The 26,280-nt window shown below is 38.1% G+C and overlaps 1 protein-coding gene across 1 annotated transcript in view; it reads left to right on the forward strand.

Annotated features, from left to right (window-relative positions):
* The first annotated feature begins 1,052 nt into the window (after positions 1–1,052).
* The window catches only part of LOC133328984 (dedicator of cytokinesis protein 3), a 140,204-nt gene continuing 114,976 nt past the window's right edge, over positions 1,053–26,280 (forward strand). The window contains exon 1 of the mRNA XM_061537488.1: positions 1,053–1,093. Coding sequence (XP_061393472.1) covers positions 1,060–1,093 — 34 coding nt within the window. The 5' untranslated portion in view covers positions 1,053–1,059. The remainder of the gene's footprint in view (positions 1,094–26,280) is intronic.

The raw sequence follows: 26,280 nt of genomic DNA on the forward strand, positions 1-26,280 counted from the left end.
TTGAATAAAAATAAAAAAATAGTGCAAAAATGTGAAATATAATTTGTGTGCAAGAAAAAATAATAATTACAACAACAACGACATCAGTGAGCAATTGTTATTACTATTTTTTGTTAAGTCTTGATTTTTTTGTTTCATTTTACAACAACACAAAACCCCCCAAAACAAAAATTTCTAGTTGGAAATCAGAATCCTGCTTGCTTGCTTTTCGTCCAATCTAGGCGTAGTAATAAAGGTGTGTGTGCGTGCGTGTATTTGTGTGTTTAGTCTTGATGAGTGAGTGTTGCGCCGCCGTGAGTTAGGTGTAACGCAAGGAAAAGGGAAAAAAGTAAAAGTGCAAAATTTGTGAGAAGAAAAAAAACGCACCACCATCATCCAACAAGAAAGAAAAAAAGGCGGCCACCACCATCACAACCCCCTCAAAGGCAAGAGTAACAAAACAACGAGAACAGCAGCAACAACAACACCAACATGAAAGTGGTTCTTTTTGCCAAAGAAAGCGATTTTATAGAAATTAACGAATAACAAACAAAAAAGGAAAAATAAATAAAAAAAACAAAAAAATAAAGTTCAAGTTTGCCTGCGTCGTCGTCGTCGTGTTCCAATGCCATTGCAATTTGTGAATAACAAACAACAACAAAAATGAAAACAAAGTGAATGAGAATTGTGAATGTGAATTGATTTAATTTATTGTGAAAATTAATATTAAATTTTCTTATAGAATAGAGATATCTACCAACAAAAAAATTAGAATTGCTTTTTTGTATAAAACCAAATATTAATAACAATAAATTATTGTTGTCTCTGCCGTCGTCGCTGCAGCTGCTGAGAATGATGCTGCTCTCATCCATCCCAGCTTCCCTCACATGAAAACAACAACTTGAAACAATAATAACAACAACATCAAACATTGTGTTTAACTGATCAAACAGAGTTTTGTTTTGTATTGTCAGACAATAGTTATTGAGAACGAGTGTACGTACGGCTCCATTGCCGAGAGAGAGTGAGAGTGAATTTTTCAAACAAAAGAGTGCATAAAACATCAAAAAGGGGAGCAAAATGTGGACTCCATCGAATAATAAATACGGTGTCGGTAAGTGTCATTTATAGTTTTTTTTCTGTTATTGTTGTTGTATTTTTTGTATTGCTTGGGATGTTTGCGGTCATTATCATCAATTCGTTGATTTATTTCTCTATTTTTATCTATTGAGAATGACAATAATTATATACAATAATAATAATAGTATGATATTGGTACTGTATTATGTTATTAGTGTACTGTATATTATTGTATTCTTTTGATATAAATATAAGAGTAGAGTGGATTTTTATACCCTCTACCCCAAGGTGGAGTGTACATATATTAAATTTGCCATTCCGTTTGCAATATTCACCTTAGACCCCTTAAAATATACATGCTCTTGATCAGAATAAAAGTCTATGCCAATTTAGCCCTGTCCATCTGTTGAAATCACGACAGCGCTCTCAATATTTAAGATACAGCTTCGAAATTTTGTACAAACATTACTATTACTCCTAAGATGTTTGGTGCTGAAAGTGAGATTTATAGGTACATTTTTTGGGGAAGCCAACATATAACGGTACCGCCAATATTTGGTATTGAAATTTCATTTTATAATAGAGCATGCGATTTACAATAAACTTCGCATAACCTAATATTTTAAACAAACAAGTTTAATTTTAGAAGATGGGACTTATTGGTCCACTCTTTCTGGAACTTTCCCCACAAAGTTCACTTCTCAAAAAATTCTTTTGATCTAAACTCATTTTCGAGGAAGTGGTGGTTGTACAAAACAGCAACATTTTGATCGATTGACCCGAATAGCTATGATTTTTCTATACAGTATTATATTTTTAAACCAGAACAAATCAGAGATGACGGTATAGATTGTATACCACCTAACCAATAGCAATTATTCGGCTGAAGAATAATAATGCAGCAGGTGCCGATGGGTTACCAGCCGAACTATTCAAGACCGGTGGTCAGATGCTGATCGGGAGCATGTACCGAGTGATTTGTACAATTTGGCTAGAGGAATGTATTCCCAATGATCGGAACTAGGGATATGCCTCTGATTTTTGCCTCTGACCAAAAATCGACTTTTCGATGTTTTGATATTGCCAAAAATGTTCAAAATCGATTTTCGACTTTTACCAACTAAAGCAAAATCGATTAAAAATTTAATATTTTTATGAATTTAATTTTAATACGGCTATGCAGAATAATAACTTTAATTGGAACAAGGTCAGTAGTTAAAGCCGAGGGAAGATGGCCGTTTGTCGTGTGACCTTTTTTACATCCTGCTGGAAAAAGTCATACAAGATTCAAATGTGAGCAGAAATGGCACTCTGTACACCAAACAGCATACGTCGACGCCATCGACATAATGGGTCGAACATTGCGAGCGGTAACATCCACCTTTGAACAAATTAAGAAGGAATCTGCAGTAAATAGCGAGAAGACTAAGCTGATGGTATCTACGCGCAAGTGGATCTTGAAAACTGCAGCTTCGAGATAGTCAAAGATTTAATATATGTTCGGTACCGCCATAAATACGACTAATGACATTAGTTTTGAAATTCGGAAAAAATAGTGCTGGCCAACAGATGCTGCAATTTAGGAGATTTGCTACCCAATAAGAAATCAACGTACTAAATGTCAACGAATTCGGTTGAAAAACGATATCAAGAACCTCAAAATTCCGAAAATTGGGGGGTACCCTTATATGAGAGATATGCCTAAACGAACTTGATCTGCCTGCAGACAAAAGACAACTCTATGCAAAATTTTGGCGATCTATCTCTATTCGTTTAGATGCTAGAGTGATTATAACAGACGGACACGCTTAAATCGTACAAACGGAAAAACAAAACTAATATACCCTCCATACTATGGTGGAGGGTATAAAAATGAAACAAAATATTTTTAAAGCAGATAATAAGCGTTAAGTTCGACCGTGTAGAACTTTGAATATCCTCCACAATAGGAATACTGACAGTTACTTTAAATGAAAATATAGGAAACATACCAAAAGTTGTACTGTTATTGAAAACCCATAATATGGTGGAACATGTGAATAAAATACTCAAAATACTGCAATTTATTTATATATAAGCTTATCTCCAACGTACACAGGATTTCATTTCGGGGTAGAGGCCGATGTTCAATATGAAATGTTCATTGAAGAAATACATTTTTCGAATGCGTACTAAGTCGGGTCCAATATTTATTCCATCGTGTAGCAATTAGCGAATATTTAAAGTTATCATTATATAAGGGGCTATGCCTACTTGAGGACCGATATAGCTCAATTTCGAACCTAATCTTTTGGTTTCATATTTCAATACCTTCCTTTAGTTAAATCAAGGCTACTATAATACATGCCTACATCTCTAGATATTTAAAAAATCCTTTACCCACCACCTTCGAAGTTATAATATCAATCCTCTATTGTAGCCTTCTAATTTTTTATTAAATCCAAGTCTTTAGCTGTTAAAATGTTTAAAAAGAATCCACTCCTGTAGTCTTCTAAAATATTTGCACTCCACGCCTACAGCATTCCTCCACTCCAGCTATCAAAATAAAAAAAAAACAAAGACAATGCTTTAAAATGATCCACGTTCATATTTTTAATAATCTTCTCCAGAAGCCTTCCAAAATATTTAAAAAAAAAATGCACACATTTACATCGAATTTCAAACTTTTGTGGATCCGTACTTTGTTTTCAAAAACACTTTCAAATACATAACTTTTTCTCACCCTGTCGTAATTTTAATTTCCCTGATAAAAATAGTGCATTTATTTTTGTGTTAATAATTCACAAAGTACATACTCACTTAAATATATGTACATATGTATATATTTGTTTATCCACATAATCCTCATTTAATATTCTTTAATTCTCTCTACATATATTTTTGTAATATAAATGACATAAACATAGTTGTCACATTTAAGATGGATGATTATCCGAAAGTGACAACTTTTTTTTATCTACATAAATACAATCTTCTTCTTGAAGAGAGAGATTATGGACACATAAAATATACATTTGTAAACACAAACAGACACACAGATGCGAATATCTTAAAAGTACATATTATAACACATTATTAATTTAAATAGTTGATATTTGTTTGATGGCTGTAAATTACATTTCATACTGTTGCAGTTGTTGTTGTTCTTGTTGTTATAATAATAATTTATGTGGTCAATTTCTATGGAAGTGGACATGGACTAATTTAGACGCCATCTAATATTTCTAATTTGTATATTTTTTTTGTTCTTCTTTTTGCCACTGAGAATGAGTCATATGATGTGTGGTGGTTGTGGCTGATGGTGGTGGTGATGATGTTGGTTATGATGCCGGTTATTACATCTTTTCGGTTCACATCGTCATATTTTATAAATATCACATCACATCATCAGAATCAGCATCTCAAAGTTGTGGTATAAACAAAATTTAAATCTTTTAAATCACTACTACCTACTGAGTGCAATAATTTTTAAATAAAAGTAAAAATGTTTTTTGTTGTAAATTATTAAATAAGTTCGTCAGGAGGAACAGTGGTGGGAAAGCATTTGCAAATGTTTGTAACAGAGTTCTATCGCTGCAGCTCACTACGACTGACTGCGTATAAATTGTAAAGCTCGTGCTTCATTCGACGCCGATATTCACCATCGACGCAGATCGGCCCGTAGACTTTCGGAGAATTTTTCTTTCAACCACCCCAAGAGCTGTCTCATCTGCTTGCGCAAATACCCATGCTTCAGATCCATATAACAGCACGGGTAGTATCAGCGTCTTATAAAGTTTGAATTTGGTCTGGCGAGAGGTGGATTAGTTTCTAAACTGCTTACTTAGACCATAGTAGCATCTGTTAGTCATTTCCGGGAATGCCAAACGCAGACATGGCTTTAAACACCTCTGAACGGATAGGACTGTCGAATGCGGCTTTATAGTCGACGTGTGTCGATGTGTAATTTACAACAAATCCACGAAATATATATATTTTTTTAAAATCCACGCTTCAGGAAAAATATTTTTTAAAAATCCACGCTTCAGGAAAAATATTTTTTAAAAATCCGGGCCTGTCTGTATTGGCCCTTGAAAAAATATTTTTTAAAAATCCACGCTTCAGGAAAAATACTTTTTAAAAATTCACGCTTTAGGAAAAAATATTTTTAAAAAATCCGGGCCTGCCTGTATTGGCCCTTGAAAAAATATTTTTAAAAAATCCAGGCCTGTCTGTATTGGCCCTTGAAAACATATTTTTAAAAAATCCACGCCTGTCTGTATTGGCCCTTGAAAAAATATTTTTAAAAAAAAATCCAGGCCTGTCTGTATTGGCCCTTGAAAAATATTTTTAAAAAATCCACGCCTGTCCGTATTGACCCTTGAAAAAATATTTTTAAACCGTGGCATACCGTTTGGTATGCTGCAGCACAGAGCGCTGTTCACTATTTTATCTCAGACGTAGGCTCCTCGCTGCACAATTTACCAAAAATCGGGAGCCCTATCTAAATCTGAACCGATTTGCACAAAACGTAGTATACATTAATAAGGACATATCTCAATACGTTGTGTTGCATCAATCGAATTATCCTTGGGAGTTTGGTGCGCCATTTACAAAAAAATCGGTATAGTGGAGATATATCTAAATCTAAAGCGGTTTTCATTAAACTTCGTATACATCAATGTGGACCTATTTCAATACGCTCTGCAAAATTTTGTCTCAATGGAAAAAATTTTGGTAAGTTTGGTGCACCATTTACCAAAAATCGGACAAAAGAATATATATGAGCTATATCTAAATCTGAACCGATTTCAACAAAACATCATAAATATCAAACAGGACCTAATTCAGTAGGATGTGCAAAATTTTGGCTCAATCGAAAAATATTGGGAGTTTGGTGTACAACTTACATATAATCGAACGAAACTAAATATGGGAGAAATTATCTAAAACTGAACCGATTTCATCAAAACTTCATGTACATCAAGCTGGACCTTATTCAGTACGCTGTGCAAAATTTCGTGTCAATCGGGCAAACATTACGAGTTTGGTGCACAATTTACTTAAAGTCGGACAAAACTATATATGGGAGCTATATCTGAACCGATTTTAACAAAACTTCACAGACATAAGTCTGGACCTAATTCAGTACCCTGTGTAAAATGTTGTCCCAATCGGACAAATATTGGGAGTTTGGTGTATCATTCACAAAAAATCGGACGACACTATATATGGCAGCTATATCTAAGTCTGAACCGATTTTAACAAAACTTCGCTGATATCGGTCTGGACCTAATTCATTACTCTGTGCAGAATTTTGTCCCAATCGGACAATTATTGGGAGTTTTTTGTATCATACACAAAAAATCGGACGAAACTATATATGAGAGTTATATCTGAACCGATTTTAACAAAACTTCACAGACATAATTCAGTACCCTGTGTAAAATGTTGTCCCAATCGGACAAATATTGGGAGTTATGTGTATAATTTACATAAAATCGGATGAAACTATATATGGGAACTTATCTAAATCTGAAGAGATTTTCTCAAATTTCTATAGGGTTCGTCCTTGAGTCCAATAAGTGAACTGTGCCAAATTTCATCCAAATCGGATCATAAATGCGACAAAAATACATGGACGGACGGACAGACGGACATGCGTGAATTGACTCAGAAAGTGATTCTATGCATATTCTCAAAAGGAACCATGGGTCTATCTAGACTCTTTTTGCATGTAACAAACATATGCACAAAAACATAATACCCTGTACCACAGTGTGGTGAGGGTATGAACATCCACGCCTCTCTTTTGGGCCTTGAAAACATATTTTTTAAAAAATCCTCGTTTCATCGTGGTCGTTGAAAAAATATGTTTAAAAAATCTACGCTTCATTCACGTGATTTTTTATACCCCAAATTATATGTTACAATGTAGTTCAATCATTGCAAAGAAAAAATTTTGGAATTACAAGCGTGAAAGTGTTTTGACAAATTCTTCTTCTATTCGCATTTTGCAAACGGCCGGTCAGATTTTTTTGTTTGTGTGTCTCGGTCAGAAATTTCTCTTATTTCGTATTGTTTTCATTTTTTCTTTCTATTCTTTTTTTTTTTTGGTTTGTTTTTATTTTCTAATCTCATGATTGGCTTGCTTTTTGCTCTGCCAATTTATCACTTGAATACATACAGCGAACGCAAGCAAGCAGGCAGGCAGAAGTCAACCAATCAACCAGCCAGTCAGCCAGCCAAATTGTCAGACAAGCAAAACACAAAAAGATAAAAACAAGAAAAACAACCCACCAGAAGAAAAAAATACAGAGATATCCAAAAAATATTCGAAAATAGAAGAAAAGTAACGAAAGTGGAACCGCGATATAATAAAATTATTCGAAATAAGACGACAAATTATTTAAAAAAAATCCGCCACGATAGACTTCTAAAATATTTTTTAAAACACCACATATTTAACATTGATAGTCCCGGGGGAGATATTTAAAAAAAAACCGACCATGTAGTATTCTATAAATTCTGGCTGTTACCGCTCTCAGTGTTCGACTCATTATGTCGATGTCATCGGCGTAGGCGAGTAACATGTGTTTTTTGGTGTATAGAATGACATTTCTCTTCACTTGCCTCTCGTATGATCTTTTCCAGCAGGATGCCTGAATCCTTGTTCGGTATTAAAGGCCTCCGAGATGTCCTTTCCGACTTTAACTGCTGATCTTGTGCCAGTTAAAGTTATCCTGCATAGTCGTATTAATTTTACAGGAATGCCATACACAGACATGACTTTATACACCTCTGAGCGGATATGGCTGTCGAATGCGGCTTTATAGTCGACTAATAGGTGGAATGTGTTGATGTGTTTTTCGTGGGTTTTTTTCCAGGATTTGGCACAGAGTGAAAATCTGGTCAATGGTGGAATTGCCAGGTCTGAAGTCCAATAATGTCATTGACCATTGGCTTCATTGGCTGTCTATTGGCCCTTGAAAAATTATTTTTACAAAATCCACGTCTGTCCTCCAAAATTTTATTTAAAAAAAATCCACGTCTGTCCCCTGAAAATGTATTTTTAAAAAAAAATTATTTTAAAAAAATCCACGTCTGTCCCCTGAAAATTTATTTTTAAAAAATCCACGCCTGCCGATGCTCCACTGTAAAAATTTGCCAAACAACAAATTAGCAACAAAAACATTAGCGATTCTGATGCTGATGCTACTCTTCGCTTGACAGATATCCACTCTTCACTTATTGTTCCCAATGAACTTCCCATCATCATCATCAACGAAAGACCAGATGCCTAGCATGATTCCCTCTATATATTGTCGAAAAGACAGTGAAGAAGACTGCGAAGAGCAAACAACAGAGTAATAATACTAAGCAGCAGTTCAGGCGACACATGTTTGCCTTTGCCACTTTTTTGTTATTGGTTTTTTAAGACCCCCACGACAAAAAACGCGAAAACAAACAGACTCACGCCAGTCAGCCTCACCAGCCAGCCATCCATCCATTCAGTATTCTAAATTACAAATGTGCTCACTTGACTTTTTCTCCACTTTGCTCCAATTTTTTGCAAACATTTCTGTTTACTAACGAGAGAACAAATAGCAACAAAAAATAACAAAAAACGAAAACAAACGAGAGAAATTAAATAAAGCTAAATTGAATGTTTTCGCATGAAAATTACAAAAAAAAAAAAAAAAAAAAACTGAACAAGAAAAACGGAAGGAAATGAAAAGAAAACAAGCTCGGCATGCATGCCATGCCTCAGACTTTAAAGCTCTCCAACATAAGTAAATGTGAATACAAAACGAAAGTTAAATGTAAACAAAAATAAATGGAAATGGGGGTTTGCTCAGAATCAGAATGGATGGTACCCTACACTAGATACTGATATATTGGATATTTAAAAAATATTTTTTCAAGGGCCAATACAGACAGACGTGGATTTTTTTAAAAATATTGTTTCAAGGGTGGCGTACGGGATGATAGATACCAAGCAACGGCTCTGATTGACTTTAATATGGCGAAGTCCAGGCGTGATGCCACCTTGGGTACCTATTTTCATCACCCGATGAAATAGTGAGCTAATATGTGCCACGAGTTCACCCATAAGAACTATAAAAAAAGGGTTGAGGCATCGGGTTAGTTGCCCACACTCGGAAAACCCCTCCTACTATGAAAAGGCAACGAAAAAGAAAACCAAACCCCCCTAATGTTGACAACCTCCGCAAACGTATAAAGGACCACGATCTGCGAATCTGCACTCGGGGAATGTGCGCACGTTGTACAGAACAGGCGCAGTTTACGCCTTGGCGGATGTACTCAAGAAGTGCAAAGCCGATATTATTGCCTTGCAGGAAATGCGATGGAAAGGGACTAGCGTAAGTAAATCAGATGATTACGCCCTGTATTATAGTTGCCATGAAACGAGACATGAATTTGGCTGCGGATTTATGGTTAACAGGAGAATAAAAAAAATTACTTCAGTAGATGAGCGAATTGCTATAATCCGTATAAAAGAGAAGTTCTTCTACATCAGTCTTATTTGCGCCCATGCTCCGACCGAAGCCAAAGATGAGCAGACCAAAGGCATATTTTACGAGCGCCTAAAAACAGCATATGATCGCTGCCCTGGCCCTGACATTAAAATTCTGCTAGAAGATTTCAATGCAAAAATCGGAAGAGAAAATATTTTTGGTCCCATTGTCGGAAAATTCAGCCTACACGAAGAAACATCCGACAACGGCATAAGGTTGATTAACTTCGCGGCAGCAAAAAACATGGTAGTTAGCAGCACCAGATTCAAGCATCTCGATATACACAAGGCCGTCTGGATTTCTCTCGATCGAGCAACGGGAAATCAATTTGATCGTGTTGTGATAGACGGAAGACATTCATCCAGTGTATTAGAGGTTCGATCGATCCGAGGAGCGAATATCGATTCGGATCATTATTTTGTGACAGCCAAGGTTCGCACACGTCATAATGTAGCAGCAAAGGTGCGATCTAATGTAACACGGAAACTCGAAAAGCTGCAAACACAACAGGTGACAGAGTCCTACTCCGCTCAACATACCCACCTGCTTGACGAAAGCACTTCTTTTCCCGAAAATAGTATACAAGCACAATGGCAAAGAATTGCCCACTCCCTACAAACTGCAGCAAAAGCAACACTTGGGTACCAAAAACCACCATCAAGAAACCCATGGCGATCAGGAGTGTCGTAATGCTACTGATCTGAAAAACGCAGCGTATAGGTCAACCCTGCAGACAGTAGCAACACGTAATGTGATGGAGAATTATCGAGAGAAAAGGAGAGCGGAGAAACGTGTTTTCAGAAAAAAAGAAGAAAGAACAAGAAAAACGTGAGCGTGAGCAAATCGAAATTTACAGGAGTCAGAATGAAGTCCGAAAATTTTACCAACGAGAAAAACACCAAACCGAAGGCTTTGGTGCAGGCACATCCTCCTGCAGAGATGAAGAAGGGAATCTGGTGACAGATACAGACAGTGTGCTGAGGATCTGGAAGGAGCATTTTAAAAAACTTCAGGTATCAAATAGTAGCGGTGAAGAGGATATCCCAGAACCAATATGAGATGATGGTATGTACTATATACCACCTAGCCAAGATGAGGTCAGAATAGCAATCAATCGGTTGAAGAATAATAAAGCAGCAGGTGCCGATGGGTTATAAGCCGAACTATTCAAGACTGGTGGTCAGATGCTGGTAAGGAGCATGGACAAGCTGATTAGTACAATTTGGCTAGAGGAAAGCATGCACAATGATTGGAACCTCAGTATCCTGTGTCCCGTGTACAAAAATGGAGACAAGACGATATGTGCCAACTATAGAGGATAAAGTCTCCTTCCCAGCGCATATAAAGTGCTATGTGAATGACTGATGCCAATGGTCAATGACATTATTGGACCATACTAATGCGGCTTCAGACCTGGCAAATACACCATCGACCGGATTTTCACTCTGCGCCAAATCCTGGAAAAAACCCACGAAAAACACATCGACACATACCACCTATTCGTCGACTATAAAGCCGCATTCGACAGCCCTATCCGTTCAGAGGTGCTTAAAACCATGTCTGTGTTTGGCATTCCTGCAAAATTAATTCGGCTATGCAGGATAACTTTAACTGGCTCAAGATCAGCAGTTAAAGTCGGAAAGGACTTCTCGGAACCCTTTAATACCGAACGAGGATTCAGACAAGGTGACCGTTTGTCGTGTGACCTTTTTAACATCCTGCTGGAAAAGGTCATACACTCTGTACACCAAACTACACATGTTACTCGCCTACGCCGATTACATTGATATAATGGGTAACAGCCACCTTTGAACAAATTGAGAAGGAGTCTGCTAAAGTGGGTCTGGCAGTAAACGGCCAGAAAAGACCAAGTTGATGGTATCAACGCGCAAGACGTCCAGTAGACTCGGACCAACTGTGGAACTTGAGAACTACAGCTTAAAGATTTTATATACCTTGGTACCGCCATAAATAAAACTAATGATATCAGTTTTCAAATTCGGAGAAGGACAGAACAGATGCTAATATGATCTAAGTAAGCAGTTTAGAAACAAGGCCACCTCCCGCCAGACCAAAATCACACTCTACAAGACGCAGATACTACCCGTGCTATTGTATGGATCTAAAGCATGGTTATTTGCGCAAACAGACGAGGCAGCTCTTGGTGTGTTTGAAAGAAAAATTCTCCGAAAGACCTATGGGCCGATCTGCGTTGACGGTGAATATCACATGAACCATGAGCTGTACCAGCTAATCTCGGACATCGGCATTGTTAGACGTATTGAGCTGCAGCGACTACGTTGGCTAGGTCATGTTGTGAGAATGGAGAATCTTTTTACCCCAGGCCAGAAGCCATATAGAAGCGAACCAGCTGATGGTTCACGCAGAAGGGGAAGGTCAAGAATACGATGAAAATATCAAGTCGAAGACAATATTGCCGAAAATGGTCTTTCAAATTGGAAAAACTGCGCAAAAGACCGACGCGCCTGGAAATCTTTTTTAAGCTCGGCCGAAAGTTCTGACACAAGCCAGCTAAGTAATTAAGTAATAAAGACAGACAAAATATTTTTTTCAAGGGCCAAAACAGACAGGCGTGGATTTTTCAAAAAATATTTATTCAAGGGCCAATACAGACAGGCGTTGATTTTTCAAAAAACAATTTTTTCAAGGGTCCACAACAGGAGTTGTTTTTTTTTAATATTTTGCCAAGTGACAAAAAATCTTGGTACCTCTCCGTTCCTCCCCATTGGAATCAGCAGAATAGGACAATTGACAATGACTGGCTTTGCAGCAGCAATAAAGACAATAATGGTAGCAGATTTAGATATTTGTTTTCCTTCTTTTCCATTGTTTTGTGTTGTGCTCTTGTTGTCGTTTTTGTAAAAAAAAGAAATAACAAAATGAATACATTTGTAATGAAAATATAACCAAAGGCGCCTCTCGAACCATAAGGACAAATGCATGGGGCCACTCTTTAAAAATGATGCCAGTGCTGATGCCAGTGCTGTTATTGTTGTTGTCTTTCGAGGCACATGATGTGAAATGGGGATGTTTACATAAAAAGTGCAGCAATATGGATATTTTGATTTCAATTGTCCTCAACCCACTAAAAATTTTGTCAGGGTAAGAGAACATAGAAGGAAAAAAATATAAAAAATTAGAAAAAAATTAAAACAAAGACTATTGATCCTTATCCTGGCCTTTGAACAAATATTTTTAAAAAATCCACGTCCGATGAGGCCCCTTAAAAAATATTTTTAAAAAATCCATGCCTGTTGAGGAGCCTTAAAACATATTTTTATAAATTCTACTTCGAGAACCTTAATAAAATATTTTTAAAAAAATCCACGTTTAAATTAGTCCCATAAGGAATGGGATTAATTTGATAGAACATGTCATTACCACCACCGCCAACGAGGATAAAATATTGATGATACTCTTCATTCTCTCGTACCATCATCCTGAGCAGATATCCTGCACAACAGTGGAACGTCACACATATGCTCTTTGTTTTCCCACCGCTGATGCTTTGGGATATTTATGTTGTCTTTGCTTTGTTTTTGCTTTGTTTTTTATTATTATTTTTATAACATCCTTGCAATTGATGATTGTTATTTTTTATGCAATGCTATCCTCATTGCATTGCGACTTCGCTGATGATGTTCTCTGATGTTGTTGCTGGCCTGAGCTGGGCTTGGCTGCTGCATGCCACCGCCTATTGTTGTTGTTGTTGGCGTCGCTGGCGTCGCCACTGCCATAGTTGACTTTGTTCTTGTTTGCATTTTATCCTTCATCAAAGTGTGTCAAAGGGTAGATAACAACGAGATGAGCATGACTACACATGACAACGAAGTTGACAATAGTGCCATGCAATGCGAAGCAATGTTGATAATGTTGGCAATGAAGTCATCATCAGGCCTGCAGGGTAGACATTTACCAAAACAAAAAAAAAAGAAAATAAAACAACATCAATTTTTATACCAAATTAAAGTTTTGATGAGCCAACTATTTTTTTTTTTTAAATAAAAATTAAAAACTCCCTATTTTGAAGGCTTGAAAAAAAATAATCCACGCCTGTCTGTATTGGCCCTTGAAAAAATATTTAAAAAAAAATCCACGCCAGTCTGTATTGGCCCTTGAAAAAATATTTAAAAAAATCCACGCCTGTCTGTATTGGCCTTTGAAAAAATATTTAAAAAAAATCCACGCCTGTATGTATTGGCCCTTGAAAAAATATTTAAAAAAAATCCACGCCTGTCTGTATTGACCCTTGAAAAAAATCCACGCCTGTCTGTATTGGCCCTTGAAAAAAATCCACGCCTGTCTGTATTGGCCCTTGAAAAAATCCACGCCTGTCTGTATTGGCCCTTGAAAAAATCCACGCCTGTCTGTATTGGCCCTTGAAAACAATCCACGCCTGTCTGTATTGGCCCTTGAAAAAATATTTTAAAAAAATCCACGCCTGTCTGTATTGGCCCTTGAAAACAATCCACGCCTGTCTGTATTGGCCCTTGAAAAAATCCACGCCTGTCTGTATTGGCCCTTGAAAAAATCCACGCCTGTCTGTATTGGCCCTTGAAAAAATATTTTAAAAAAATCCACGCCTGTCTGTATTGGCCCTTGAAAAAATATTTTAAAAAAATCCACGCCTGTTTGTATTGGCCGTTGAAAAAAAGCCACGCCTGTCTGTATTGGTCCTTGAAAAAAATCCACGCCTGTCTGTATTGGCCCTTGAAAAAAATCCACACCTGTCTGTATTGGCCCTTGAAAAAAAAATTTAAAAAATCCACGCCTGTCAATATTGGTCCTTGAAAAAATATTTTAAAAAAATCCACGCCTGTCAATATTGGTCCTTGAAAAAATATTTTAAAAAAAATCCACGCCTGTCTGTATTGGCCTTGAAAAAATATTTAAAAAATCCACGCCTGTCTGTATTGGCCTTGAAAAAATATTTAAAAAAATCCACGCCTGTCTGTATTGGCCTTGAAAAAATATTTAAAAAAATTCCACGCCTGTCTGTATTGGCCCTTGAAAAAATATTTAAAAAAATTCCACGCCTGTCTATATTGGCCCTTGAAAAAATATTTTAAAAAAATCCACGCCTGTCTGTATTGGCCCTTGAAAAATATTTGAAAAAATGTATGCCTGTCTGTATTGGCCCTTGAAAAATATTTGAAAAAATGTATGCCTGTCTGTATTGGCCCTTGAAAAAATATTTTAAAAAAAAACTACACGCCTGTCTGTAATGGCCCTTAAAAATATTTAAAAAAAAAATCCACGCCTGTCTGAAATATTTTTAAAAAAATCCACGCCTGTCTAAAATATTTTTTAAAAAATCCCCGCCTGTCTGAAATATTTAAAAAAAAATCCACGCCTGTCTGAAATATTTTTTAAAAAATCCCCGCCTGTCTGAAATATTTTTAAAAAAATCCACGCCTGTCTGCAATGGCCCTTGAACAAATATTTAAAAATAATCCACGCCTGTATGTATTGGCCCTTGAAAAAATATTTTTAAAAAAAATCCACGCCTGTCTGTATTGACCCTTGAAAAAATATTTTTAAAAAAATCCACACCTGTCTGTATTGACCCTTGAAAAAATATTTTAAAAAATCCACGCCTGTATGCATTGGCCCTTTAATATTTTAAAAAAATTCACGCCTCTTGTGGAAGTTTGAAAAAATATTTCAAATATTCCAATTAAATTCTGAGTTTTAATAGTACATTTCCCCTTATTAATTTTATTTCAAAATTACTTTTTAAATATTACGATAAATTAATGTCATTGTCTTTGTTGTTGTTAATTTCCAAACTACCCTCTATTTTTTTGGTATGTGACATTTTCAGGAAATGAAAATTTTACTTTTCTATTTGTTGTTGTTTTTTTTTTGTAATTTTGTGACGTGTGGAGGAAAGGGAAAACGACGCGCACACACACACATTCGCTCAGCATGCTGTCGCAATAATTGAAAACTAAAAGCTTAATTTTCAAATTAATGTTAATTGAACAAAGGATGGAATGCAGCAGCAGCCGCAGCAGTGGCAATGTGATGTGAACCCAGGGTGGAGGAGGTGGGATGGTGTGGTGGTTAGCATAAAATGACATGCCGACTTATGCCACTGGCAATTCATTGTTCCACTCAATTCCACATGAATCGCTTTCTTCTATCGTTCTTCAATTGGATTTCTTGGTTGAATTTCGACAAATCTCCAATGACATTCGGTTGGGTGGGTTATGGGCGAATTTGGGCGGTGGTATGGAATACGGAACAACCCTCATGAAAAAATGTCAACTTGATTTAAGTGCAGAAAAATCCTTTTACCACAAATTGTTTTAAAAAACCATTCGAATTGTGCAAAAGGATCTCAAATGTAAAGGTGGTCCATGGGGTGGGAATGGCCTGGCCAGTCCGTTAAGGTTAGGCAATGAATGAAAAGTGGAATTGCAGTCGGATTTTTTGTGTTATTCTTCTTCTTCTTTTTGTTTCGGAAAATCCCAATTACATTAAAAGCTAACGAAGCGAAAATCACTTGAATCGAGTGACGACAGGCGAGGAGTGCGGGGTAGTCCAACATTTGTTCAGTTGTGGATTTGAATAGAAAAGAGCGTGAAAAAAGTGTGCACACACACACACGCATACAATGTCAAAACCCGAAGGCATACACATTCGGTGATGACAACAGGAGCTCTCTAAACAATCGTCTGCTGTTGTCCTGGCCCTCCTGCAATAGTCCAGGTCCAACACCAACCACATTGGATGCATTAAACTCGCACATATGGATTGGTTTGCATGTGTGTAAGTATGTGTGTGTGTGGGTTTTTAGCAAATAAAACAAAAATTACACACTGACTGACACATGTCCTTTGACGTTATACGGATGAACGGACGAACAGCCGGAGTCAAACCATTGGAAAAAAGGGGGGCTTTCCACCACGACACGTTTGTCATGGTTTGATAGTTGTTGTCAGAGATTCTCCTGTGACGGCTACGATGATGACGATGTTGACATCAAGAAGGGAGCTGCTATTTTTTTGTGTGACACATGACTGATTTGGTGTGTTAGCGGAGGACAAAGTCGTCGTCAGCATCATCGTCGTCGTCCTTGATGATGATGGTGTTGATGAGTGTGACAAATAACCTAAACCATGTAAACTTTGGCAAAAAAAATCTGAAACACAAATACACTCACACACACCCATACATCTGAGAGGTGTGCCTGTGTGTGCATAAATTCTAAACCAAATAGAAAAATTGAGGTCGATTAAAATCGACCGAACACATGTCAATCGAAAAGCTTACAAATACACAGGGGCACACGCACACATGCAGCCATTCTCCTGTACATATGTCAACATTCAAATATTGAATATTTGTTTTCTTTTTGGTTTGTTTGATTAGATATTGAAAATCAGGAACAAAATATTGAGACATGGAAAATGGAATAAATATTGACCTATAATTTATGGACAAGGACGTACGAATGGATTTTCAAAGGCGTAGATTTTTTAAAAATATTTTTTCGTACCTCTAAATATGCTTGGATTTTTTAAAAATATTTTTCCAAATGTCCATCTAAGGGTGGCGTAGGGGAAGAAGATACATGACGAAGTCCAGGCTTATATTGGTCCCTCTTTCATCTCAATTGTGAGCGTGAGCAAATCGAGATGTACAGGAGTCAGAACGAAGTCCGGAAATTTTACAAACGAGTAAAACACCAATCCGAAGGTTTTGGTGCAGGCACATCCTTCTGTAGAGATGAAGAAGGAAACCTGGTGACAGATACAGACAGCGTGTTGAGAATCTGGAAGGAGCATTTTGAAAAGCTTCTGGTATCAAATAGTGGCGATGAAGAAGATACCTCAGAAACAATAAGAGATGATGGTATAGAGTGAATACCAACCAACCAAAATGAGGTCATAAAAGCAATTAATCGGCTCAATGCGGTTTCAGACCTGCGGCTTCAGACCTGGCAAATCCCCCATTGACCAATGCGGCTTTAGACCTGGCAAATCCACCATTGACCAGTTTTTCACTCTGCGCCAAATCCTGGAAAAGACCCACAAAAACACATCGACACATACCACCTATTCGTCGACTACATATAAAGCCGCATTCGACAGCCCTATCCGTTCAGAGGTGTTTAAAGCCATGTCTACGTTCGGCATTCCTGCAAAATTAATTCGGCTATGCAGGAGAACTTTAAGTGGCGCAAGGTCAGCAATTAAAGTGTGAAAGGATCTGTCGGAGCCCTTCAATACCGAACGAGGAAAAGGTCATACGAGAGGCAAAAGTGAACAGAAATGGCACTCTGTACAACAAATAAAACATGTTAATCGCATGTTACGCCGATGACATCGATATAATTGGTCGAACATGGCGAGCGATAATAGCCAGCTTTGGACAACTTCGAGGTAGTTAAAATTTGTATATACCTTGGTACCGCCATAAATAAAACGAATCACACCAGTTTTGAAATTCGGAGAATAGGATTTTGATGGCCAACAGATGCTACTATGGTCTAAGTAAGCAGTTTAGAAACAAGACCACCTCCCGCCAGACCAAACTCACAGTTTACAAGACGCTGATACTACCCGTGCTGTTATATGGATCTGAAGCATGGCCAGCTCTTGGGGTGTTTGAAAGAAAAATTCTCCAAAAAATCTACTGGCCTATCTGCGTCGACGGTGAATATCGGCGTCGAATGAACCACAAGATTTACGATTTATACGCGGACATTGACATAGTCAGTCGTATTGAGCTCCAGCGACTACGATGGCTAGGTCAAAAGGCATATAAAAGCGAACCTACTGATGTTTCCCGTAGAAGGGGAAGGCCACGAATCAGATGGAAATACCAAATAGAAAACAACATCTTGGAATGTGGTCTTTCAAATTGAAGGAGATTGTGCTCTTCTCCGACCGACGCACTTGGAAATCTTTCTTAAGTTCGGCTTATGGAACAAGCGTTCTGTTACAAGCCAGCTAAGTAAGTAAAGACAAGGCGTGGATTTTTTAAAAATATTTTTCAACAGTTGTGTATTTTTAAAAAATATCCCATCACCGGCCATACCACCCTTTTTTACGGTGTGTTGTGTTGTCCTCAACCTGGTCACGTTTCATGTCGTCAGAGTGAGCATCTGATTAGAGTAAATTGAAGCCATGCTGATGCTCCAGCTCCATACCTCTCTCCACTGCACTTCAAACTCATCCGCACGGTATTCTATTGTCTTTGTGTTTGATGCTGCTGCTCTACACCCCTTCCGATTATCTCGTGGCAGTGGCTGTGACACTGGTGTTTCAGAGCACTTTGTTCACTTATTTGTTCATTCATTCGGTCGGTCGGTGGCTTCGTTCGTTGTTCATATTCTCATTGGGGAATTTTCACTATTTAAGCTGATTATGTGCTGAACATGACAAATGTTCTTTGTTCGAATCCTCTCCTCTGTGGCCGGCGAGCAAATCTTTATTTACTTCGTTGAACACATGATTCCATTCGAGGGTAAAACTTTCAATTTTGTTTTCCTTGTTCTCGGTGTTCATGGTTTACTCGTTCACTTGGTGTTCCTTGGTTCTCTGGGTCTTTTCGTTTCAGGGCCGGCCAGCAATGCTCTTGCCTTCCATCGAACCGGCAGTTGTTTCTGTTGTGGATAAAAGGGGGTGGTTGTTATTTTTTGGGTGGCAAATAGTTTCGTTTCTTTTTTTGCTTTTCCTTTTCTCTTTTGGTTTGCCTATTCTTTTGTATTATTGACTTTTCCGAAAAGTGCTGTAGTTTAAACTACGATTTGTTTTAGTGGTTTGCTGTTATAAGTGGACTACTAGCACCACTACTACTATTACACCAACCTTTCTCACATACCATGTGAGTATGTGTGCGTGTATTTTTGGTTCTCCATTTTTTTATTGTTTCAATTTAAATTGATTTATGTTCCTTTCAATTCTCGTTGTTGTTTTTGTTATTGTTACAAATGCATCACTATTTGCTTTAGCTCACGTTCACTTCGTCGTCCGTCCGCCGTATATCACTCCATGTGGATTAAAGTCTTATTGAGTTACGTTTCATATTTTTTCCAGGGGGTGATCCCTGGGTGCCCTCGTTTAAATTGTTGGCTGCTGTTGTAGTTTTTCTTCATCATCAGTGTTTTGGAAAATAATGCTTCCCAAGATATTTTTTTGGTTCATAATTCTGTTCTGTTTGGTTCTGCTTTTCAATGCTCTCAAGATGAGGGTTAAGTATGATGCCTCTTGCCATCAGCAGGTCAGGGTCGAAATTATAACTCAATTAATTGATGCCATCGCTGGTTGCGGAGTGTGTATGTGTGCCTCTCTGTGTGTGTGTGTCCGGGTGATTGGGGAAATGGCTTAATAGATATTTTTAGATAGATATTTTTGTTTCCTCTAAAAAAAATCGTTTTGAAAGCAAATGACTGACAGACTGCTTGTTGTGGCATATTCTGGGGATTAATTTAATAGCAGATATTTTTAGCAAAGGCAGCTGGGGTTTTGGTTTTTTGAATTGAGAATTGTTACCAAAGGGGAATTAGTGGAGGTAAATCAATTATTTAAAATAGACAGGCAAAGATGAGGCATTAATATATTTTATAAAAAAGTATTAGGTCGTGGATTTTTTTTAAATACTTTTTCAAGAGCGGAGTTTTTTAAATACTTGTTCAAGGGTCCTCTACTGCCGTGGATTTTTAAGAATTTTTTTTAAAGGGTCCTCAACTGACGTAGATTTTTTCAAAAATCTTTTTTCTCTACCCCTATTACCTATACGTAAATTGTAGGATAGAATAAAATCGAAAACAGACTCACCTCGTTTGTTAGTGTCACGGTAAGGCTGACGTTGCAGGTGCTCGTCAGCCTTACCGTGCAAATGTGACCGTTGCTGTAATTAGATAGAAAGATTAGATTTGAACTCTTTTTACCTACTACACAGGTCCTCACCTTGTCCCCCATGGATGCGGCGAATATGTCAAAGTTGGCATTCCTTAATCCAGCAACCATATTTTTATAAATATATGGCTCCTGAACAAAGCGATGTCCACTTCAGAGTTCGTGAGGGACAGGAGTAGTAGAGTAGGCTGCGGCCATGCATCTGCAGAATGCGCAGGCTTTGCCGCTTTCCTACTCGTATTAAGTTTCGGTGGATGTGTTCAGTAGAAACAGAACCCATCGTGAGCCGAAGTTTAATTTTCCCTCACGCCCCCTGAGATACGCCTCCCCCGGGTGGGTCAACTGCTACCCTTGCGACGCCCCTCCATCCTCGTTACAAGGAGCAGCCCGATGTAGTGAGGCTGGGATTTTGCAGCGCCAACATTTTCGACAGGAGTTCCTTATCCACTGAAGGTGGGGAACCCAGGCTGAGAGGACCCGTCCAGTTGGGATCTCAGATAGTGAGACCGTAGCAAGGAAGGCTCCTTCCCAGAGTGCACCAAAGCTTCCAATGGTTTCTCGATTTCTCGTTCAGGCAGTTGATGACTTTGGCACCGTTCTGCACTGCCAAACTGACGACCCCCTTGGTCCGACACACAGACGATGACCGACCGAAGGGCTCCTTCAATGAGCAACCAATGACTGTCACTAATCCTGCCATGAGGATCAGATTTATCAATGATTGCCACTTGAAGGTCTTCAACAGCGGCTACTTTGGTCGGTTTGTCATATGGCTTACGTTGTCTTTGGCTACGAACCTTGGAGTTTGCCTTTCCATAGGAGGTTGATGCCTTCTCTGTACTAGGCTGTTTCTCCGCCGTTTGTTGTCCAGCGACAGCCGCATATGAGGTAGAAGGATCAGCCAGACGAGAAGTCATCTTCTTGGGTGAAGGTTGCGGACATTCTTAAGAGCGGATGCGATTCACAGATTTGCTCTGTGGGGCGGCATTTACTCTCCCAGGAAACGATGGTTCCTTGCCGGACTTCCCCTTCTTCCTATTTCGACCACTAGTGAATCCACCCAAAACTTTAGCTTCACCTTTGTCGCAGAGCCTTCCACACGTTAATCACCCATATGGGTGACATTTTGCTTCGGGATGTTCTTAATAGCATTTTCCTGTGCCTTTTAACTAGGGTTCGGCTTCGAGCTGGGCTTCAGATCAGAAGTCAGCTTAGCACCTTTGTCAGAGACACTGGGCTTAGCCGATTTTACCACTTTTGTGCGAGCAGTAGGATTCGGGAGGGAAATCCATCTCGAGTTCACATGGAGAGCGTGCGGATAGGTTCTTTCGAACTTCCATGCGAATCTCATCTTACCCTTGATGAGATGTACCTCCCTCTCCGAAACCAAATTCGCGTCTCGCCCCACGAATTTGCGGAGATACTAAACAGCACGTTTGTAATGTTTCGCATCAGCCGCTGTCCGTTGCTGGGGTCTCCACAGATTCCCCATCGTCGGACATCGCCTCGGTCGCAGATCGCCTCTGAAGTTTATTGTCTGCAATTGCCGACAAAGGACCTGTTGCAGTCAGACTTGAAGTCGGTCGGTCAACAGGGTCTGCGCTTCCTTCATTAATACTACAGCAATCCCCCTGTGTAGACTTGGCTGGGATCACCGTGGGGTCCAGCTCATCATCAGTTAGGGTAAGATTCAGTAGCAGTTCCCCCGGAAGCGTATCCCCACATTGCTCTTCCGGTATCAGTCTGTCTAGCTGGTCGAATAGTTCCTTACTTTGCTCCTCTAGGACTACAGTCCTGTCAGCCAGAGACTGATTTTCATCAGTCTTGACATGCTCATTTGCCAAAAGAATAGCCGGTTCGTCAACGTTAGGATTTGGAATTGATGCACTTGTAACAGATACCGAAGCAGGTGCCAAGGCATCCACACCTAGAACTGCCGGATCATAATCGCTTGATCTCGACGACACGTGGCTTGTGGCCTCAACAACGATTGCCGCCTTCCCATCCGCCACCCGGGAAGACGCGCCTAGTAAGATATTGGCAACTCCCATACGCCCTGGCACAAGGACGAACCCTATTGAAATTGGAAAAAATCGGTTCGGATTTCGATATAGCTCCATATATATTTTCGTCCGATTTAATGTAAATGCTGCACCTAAGTTCCTTTGGCATAGCGTACTGAATTAAGACTGGAATGATGTGTGTTAAGTTTCGTAAAAATCGGTTCAGATTTTGATATAGCTCCCATATATATTTACGTCCGATTTAAGGTAAATGGTGTACCAAAGTCCCTATATCTCTCGATTTGCACGATTTAAGGTAAGTGGGGCACCAAAGCCTTATACATCTTTCAATTTGCACGAAATTTGGCATAGCGTACTGAATTAAGTCTAAAAAAATGTCAAGGGTCAATACAGACAGGCGTGGATTTTTTAAAATATTTTTTGAACAGGCGTGGATCTTCGTTTGTGTAAAAACCTCCATCCTTTTTTTGCCAACTATTCAACTATTGACCCCTGCCTTTGTTATTACCCAAATAGGAACATTGTTTTTATTCCCAAAATAAATACCAAAAAAAAATGTTTTGGCAATACAAGGTCCTTCTTCCATTTTAATATCAGAAAACGAAACACAAAAACTCTTTAAATTACACGGAAAGTCGTAAAAATTTACAACCATAAAAATGGAAAATACAACAACAACACCAGAAACATGTAAATAAATTCCAAAAAACAATTGGGACGACGACGTTGGCACAAGTGCCATTGGCACCGGGGCCTGGCCCCATGGCTCTGCAATGCATTCCTTCAAATGGCACAACAACCAAACTTAGGTACTCCAAAGACACAACACCATGTTAGACAATTTACCCATACCCTTACTCAGTCACACACACATGTACATTGATATTTGCCAATGGTTTTTATAGCTTCCGTTTTGGTGAAATAGGGAATTTGTTTTTGTTGTTGTGTTGTTGTTGATATTGCTTTCTTCATTATTTGAGTGCATGATATATTCCCCCGGTACTGGAGTTTCGTTCGGTATCCTCCTCCTCCACTACCACCACCATCGAAAACACATGTTCGATTTAATGTTCACAATTTGAAAATCCCCTACCCCCCAAGTACCTTGGCACGTTTCAACCCCAACCCTTTTGCCGAACAAACTATTCAACCATGTTTGGAGTATTTGTTGGTGTTTTTTTTTATTTTTTTTTTCATACAACAAAATTTAGTAGTTTTTAATTTAATAGAAATTCTTTCGAAGTATTTTCTGTTTGTTTTTGCTTTCCATTTTTTGTTGTTTGTTTCGTTCGAAGTTCATTAGCAAAACTTCTTCTAAGACTTCTGGTCGTCATTCGCTTCTTCTGCGTCTTCTGCCTTTCCCATACATTTTAATGATCATAATGAATGAATGAATTGATTCGCTTGCATTTTAATATTCTTGGCGGTTTTATTTATTGTTTGTTGGAATTTCATTCATACGTTCGCTCGTTCATTCATTACGAAGGGCCATTTTGGCCATAGGAAAACAAAGAGGAACTAAGGACACTGGAAAAAAATTGGAAAAATATTAAAAAAAAATCCACGTCTATTGAGAACCCTTGAAAAAATATTTTTAAAAATCCACGCATTTTGAGAATCCTTGAAAAAATATTTTAAAAAATCCACGCCTTTTGAGAACCCCTGAAAAAATATTTTTAAAAATCCACGCCTTTTGAGAACCCTTGAAAAAATATTTTTAAAAATCCACGCCTTTTGAGAACCCTTGAAAAAATATTTTTAAAAATCCACGCCTTTTGAGAACCCTTGAAAAAATATTTTTAAAAATCCACGCCTTTTGAGATCCCTGTCTGTATTGACCCTTGAAAAAATATTTTTAAAAATCCACGCCTGTCTGTATTGACCCTTGAAAAAATATTTTTAAAAATCCACGCCTGTCTGTATTGACCCTTGAAAAAATATTTTTAAAAATCCACGCCTGTCTGTATTGACCCTTGAAAAAATATTTTTAAAAATCCACGCCTTTTGAGAACCCTGTCTGTATTGACCTTTGAAAAAATATTTTTAAAAATCCACGCCTTTTGAGAACCCTGTCTGTATTGACCCTTGAAAAAATATTTTTAAAAATCCACGCCTTTTGAGAACCCTGTCTGTATTGACCCTTGAAAAAATATTTTTAAAAATCCACGCCTTTTGAGAACTTTGTCTGTATTGACCCTTGAAAAAATATTTTTCAAAAATCCACGCCTGTCTGTATTGGCCCTTGAAAAAATATTTTTCAAAAATCCACGCCTGTCTGTATTGGCCCTTGAAAAAATATTTTTCAAAAATCCACGCCTGTCTGTATTGGCCCTTGAAAAAATATTTTAAAAAAATCCACGCCTGTCTGTATTGACCCTTGAAAAAATATTTTTAAAAATCCACGACTGTCCGTATTGACCCATGAAAACATATTTTTAAAAACCCACGCCTGTCTGTATTGACCCTTGAAAAAATATTTTTAAAAATCCATGCCTGTCTGTATTGGCCCTTGAAAATATATTTTTCCTCGAGTGTATTTGTGGCTACTGGTTCCTGCACCATGATATGCCGCACTGGCAATTTTCTATTTATAAACAAAGTTATTGAAACTTTACCCAGCTACAACAACAGCAAACACCAACAAATTTACTTGTTGTAGACTACTTGGAGATTCTTTAAGAGTATGAATGGCTGGAGAACCTGGCAAACAAATCGCTTCTGCATTGACTTTCGGTTCTAAGATATGCCGGACGTGTGTAAGGTTCCTTCGACACGACCGCAGAAGACATTTATGGAAATTTATGAATTTTCTTTTCTGCTTCTTCTTTTTTTCGTCAACTTCGTCATTTTGTTTAATCGACTGCCTGCAAAACGGAATGCCTGATGAGCTACGAAAAGCCCAAAAATAAAAAAAAAAACAAATACAAATCATTAGCAGTGATTATATTCAAGCTACCACCGGATGAGGCACATAAATACAAAAACAAAATGCATATCAACCACAACAACAACACCAAGAATAATAAATAAATTGTCAACAACAAAGAATAAGAACGCAATTTCTGTATTTACATATCAAAGGAAAAAAAGAAGTGGCAGATATTCGTCCGAGCCCCTCGCTAAAGACCCTCTTCAATATTGAAGGAATTAAAAACAGTAGCTGATACAACCTCGAGACCCTCTTCCTTTAAATCCCTAATAGTTTTCATAAATATTTAGAATATGCACTTGCTTTGCAGGGTGATTTCTGCTTCGGACAACTACTGTCCTGGTTGTCCTTCCAGTACCCTGTTATGCAAACTGTCGGCATGTTTTCTTAATTTGTTGGAAATCCATATGGGATATTTTTTTTTCTTCGTCCATTATGACGATTGTTATCGTATTTTAGTACCAGCCAACCCACCATACCTAATACCGGACGCATTCGGACGTTCTACGATGTTGTTCAACAGCCGAGCCAACCAACAAATGATGATTATTTTTATTATTTTATTTCTCTGATAAGTCGGATTCGAAGTGCGTTGACAAGTTGTTAATGATTATATTGTGGTTATCCCCATTCCATATTTATTTGTTGTTCACAGAACGAAGGAGAGGGAGGGTATGGTGAGGGGATGAGATTTTTTTTTGCACATTACATTCATACTATTTGATTTTTATTGTTATTGTTCGGCGCACATTTTGTTAGATGATATTATCTGTGAAGGGTATAATCATCGACATACACAACAAAAGCATGTTCTACAGTGGATCGGAGCGAACACATTCAATCGAACTTGTCCTTTG

Source organism: Musca vetustissima, unplaced genomic scaffold, assembly GCF_032173495.1.
Source record: "Musca vetustissima isolate MV318-11 ecotype Yass unplaced genomic scaffold, APGP_CSIRO_Mvet_v1 utg18190, whole genome shotgun sequence".
Taxonomy (NCBI): Eukaryota; Metazoa; Arthropoda; class Insecta; order Diptera; family Muscidae; genus Musca; species Musca vetustissima.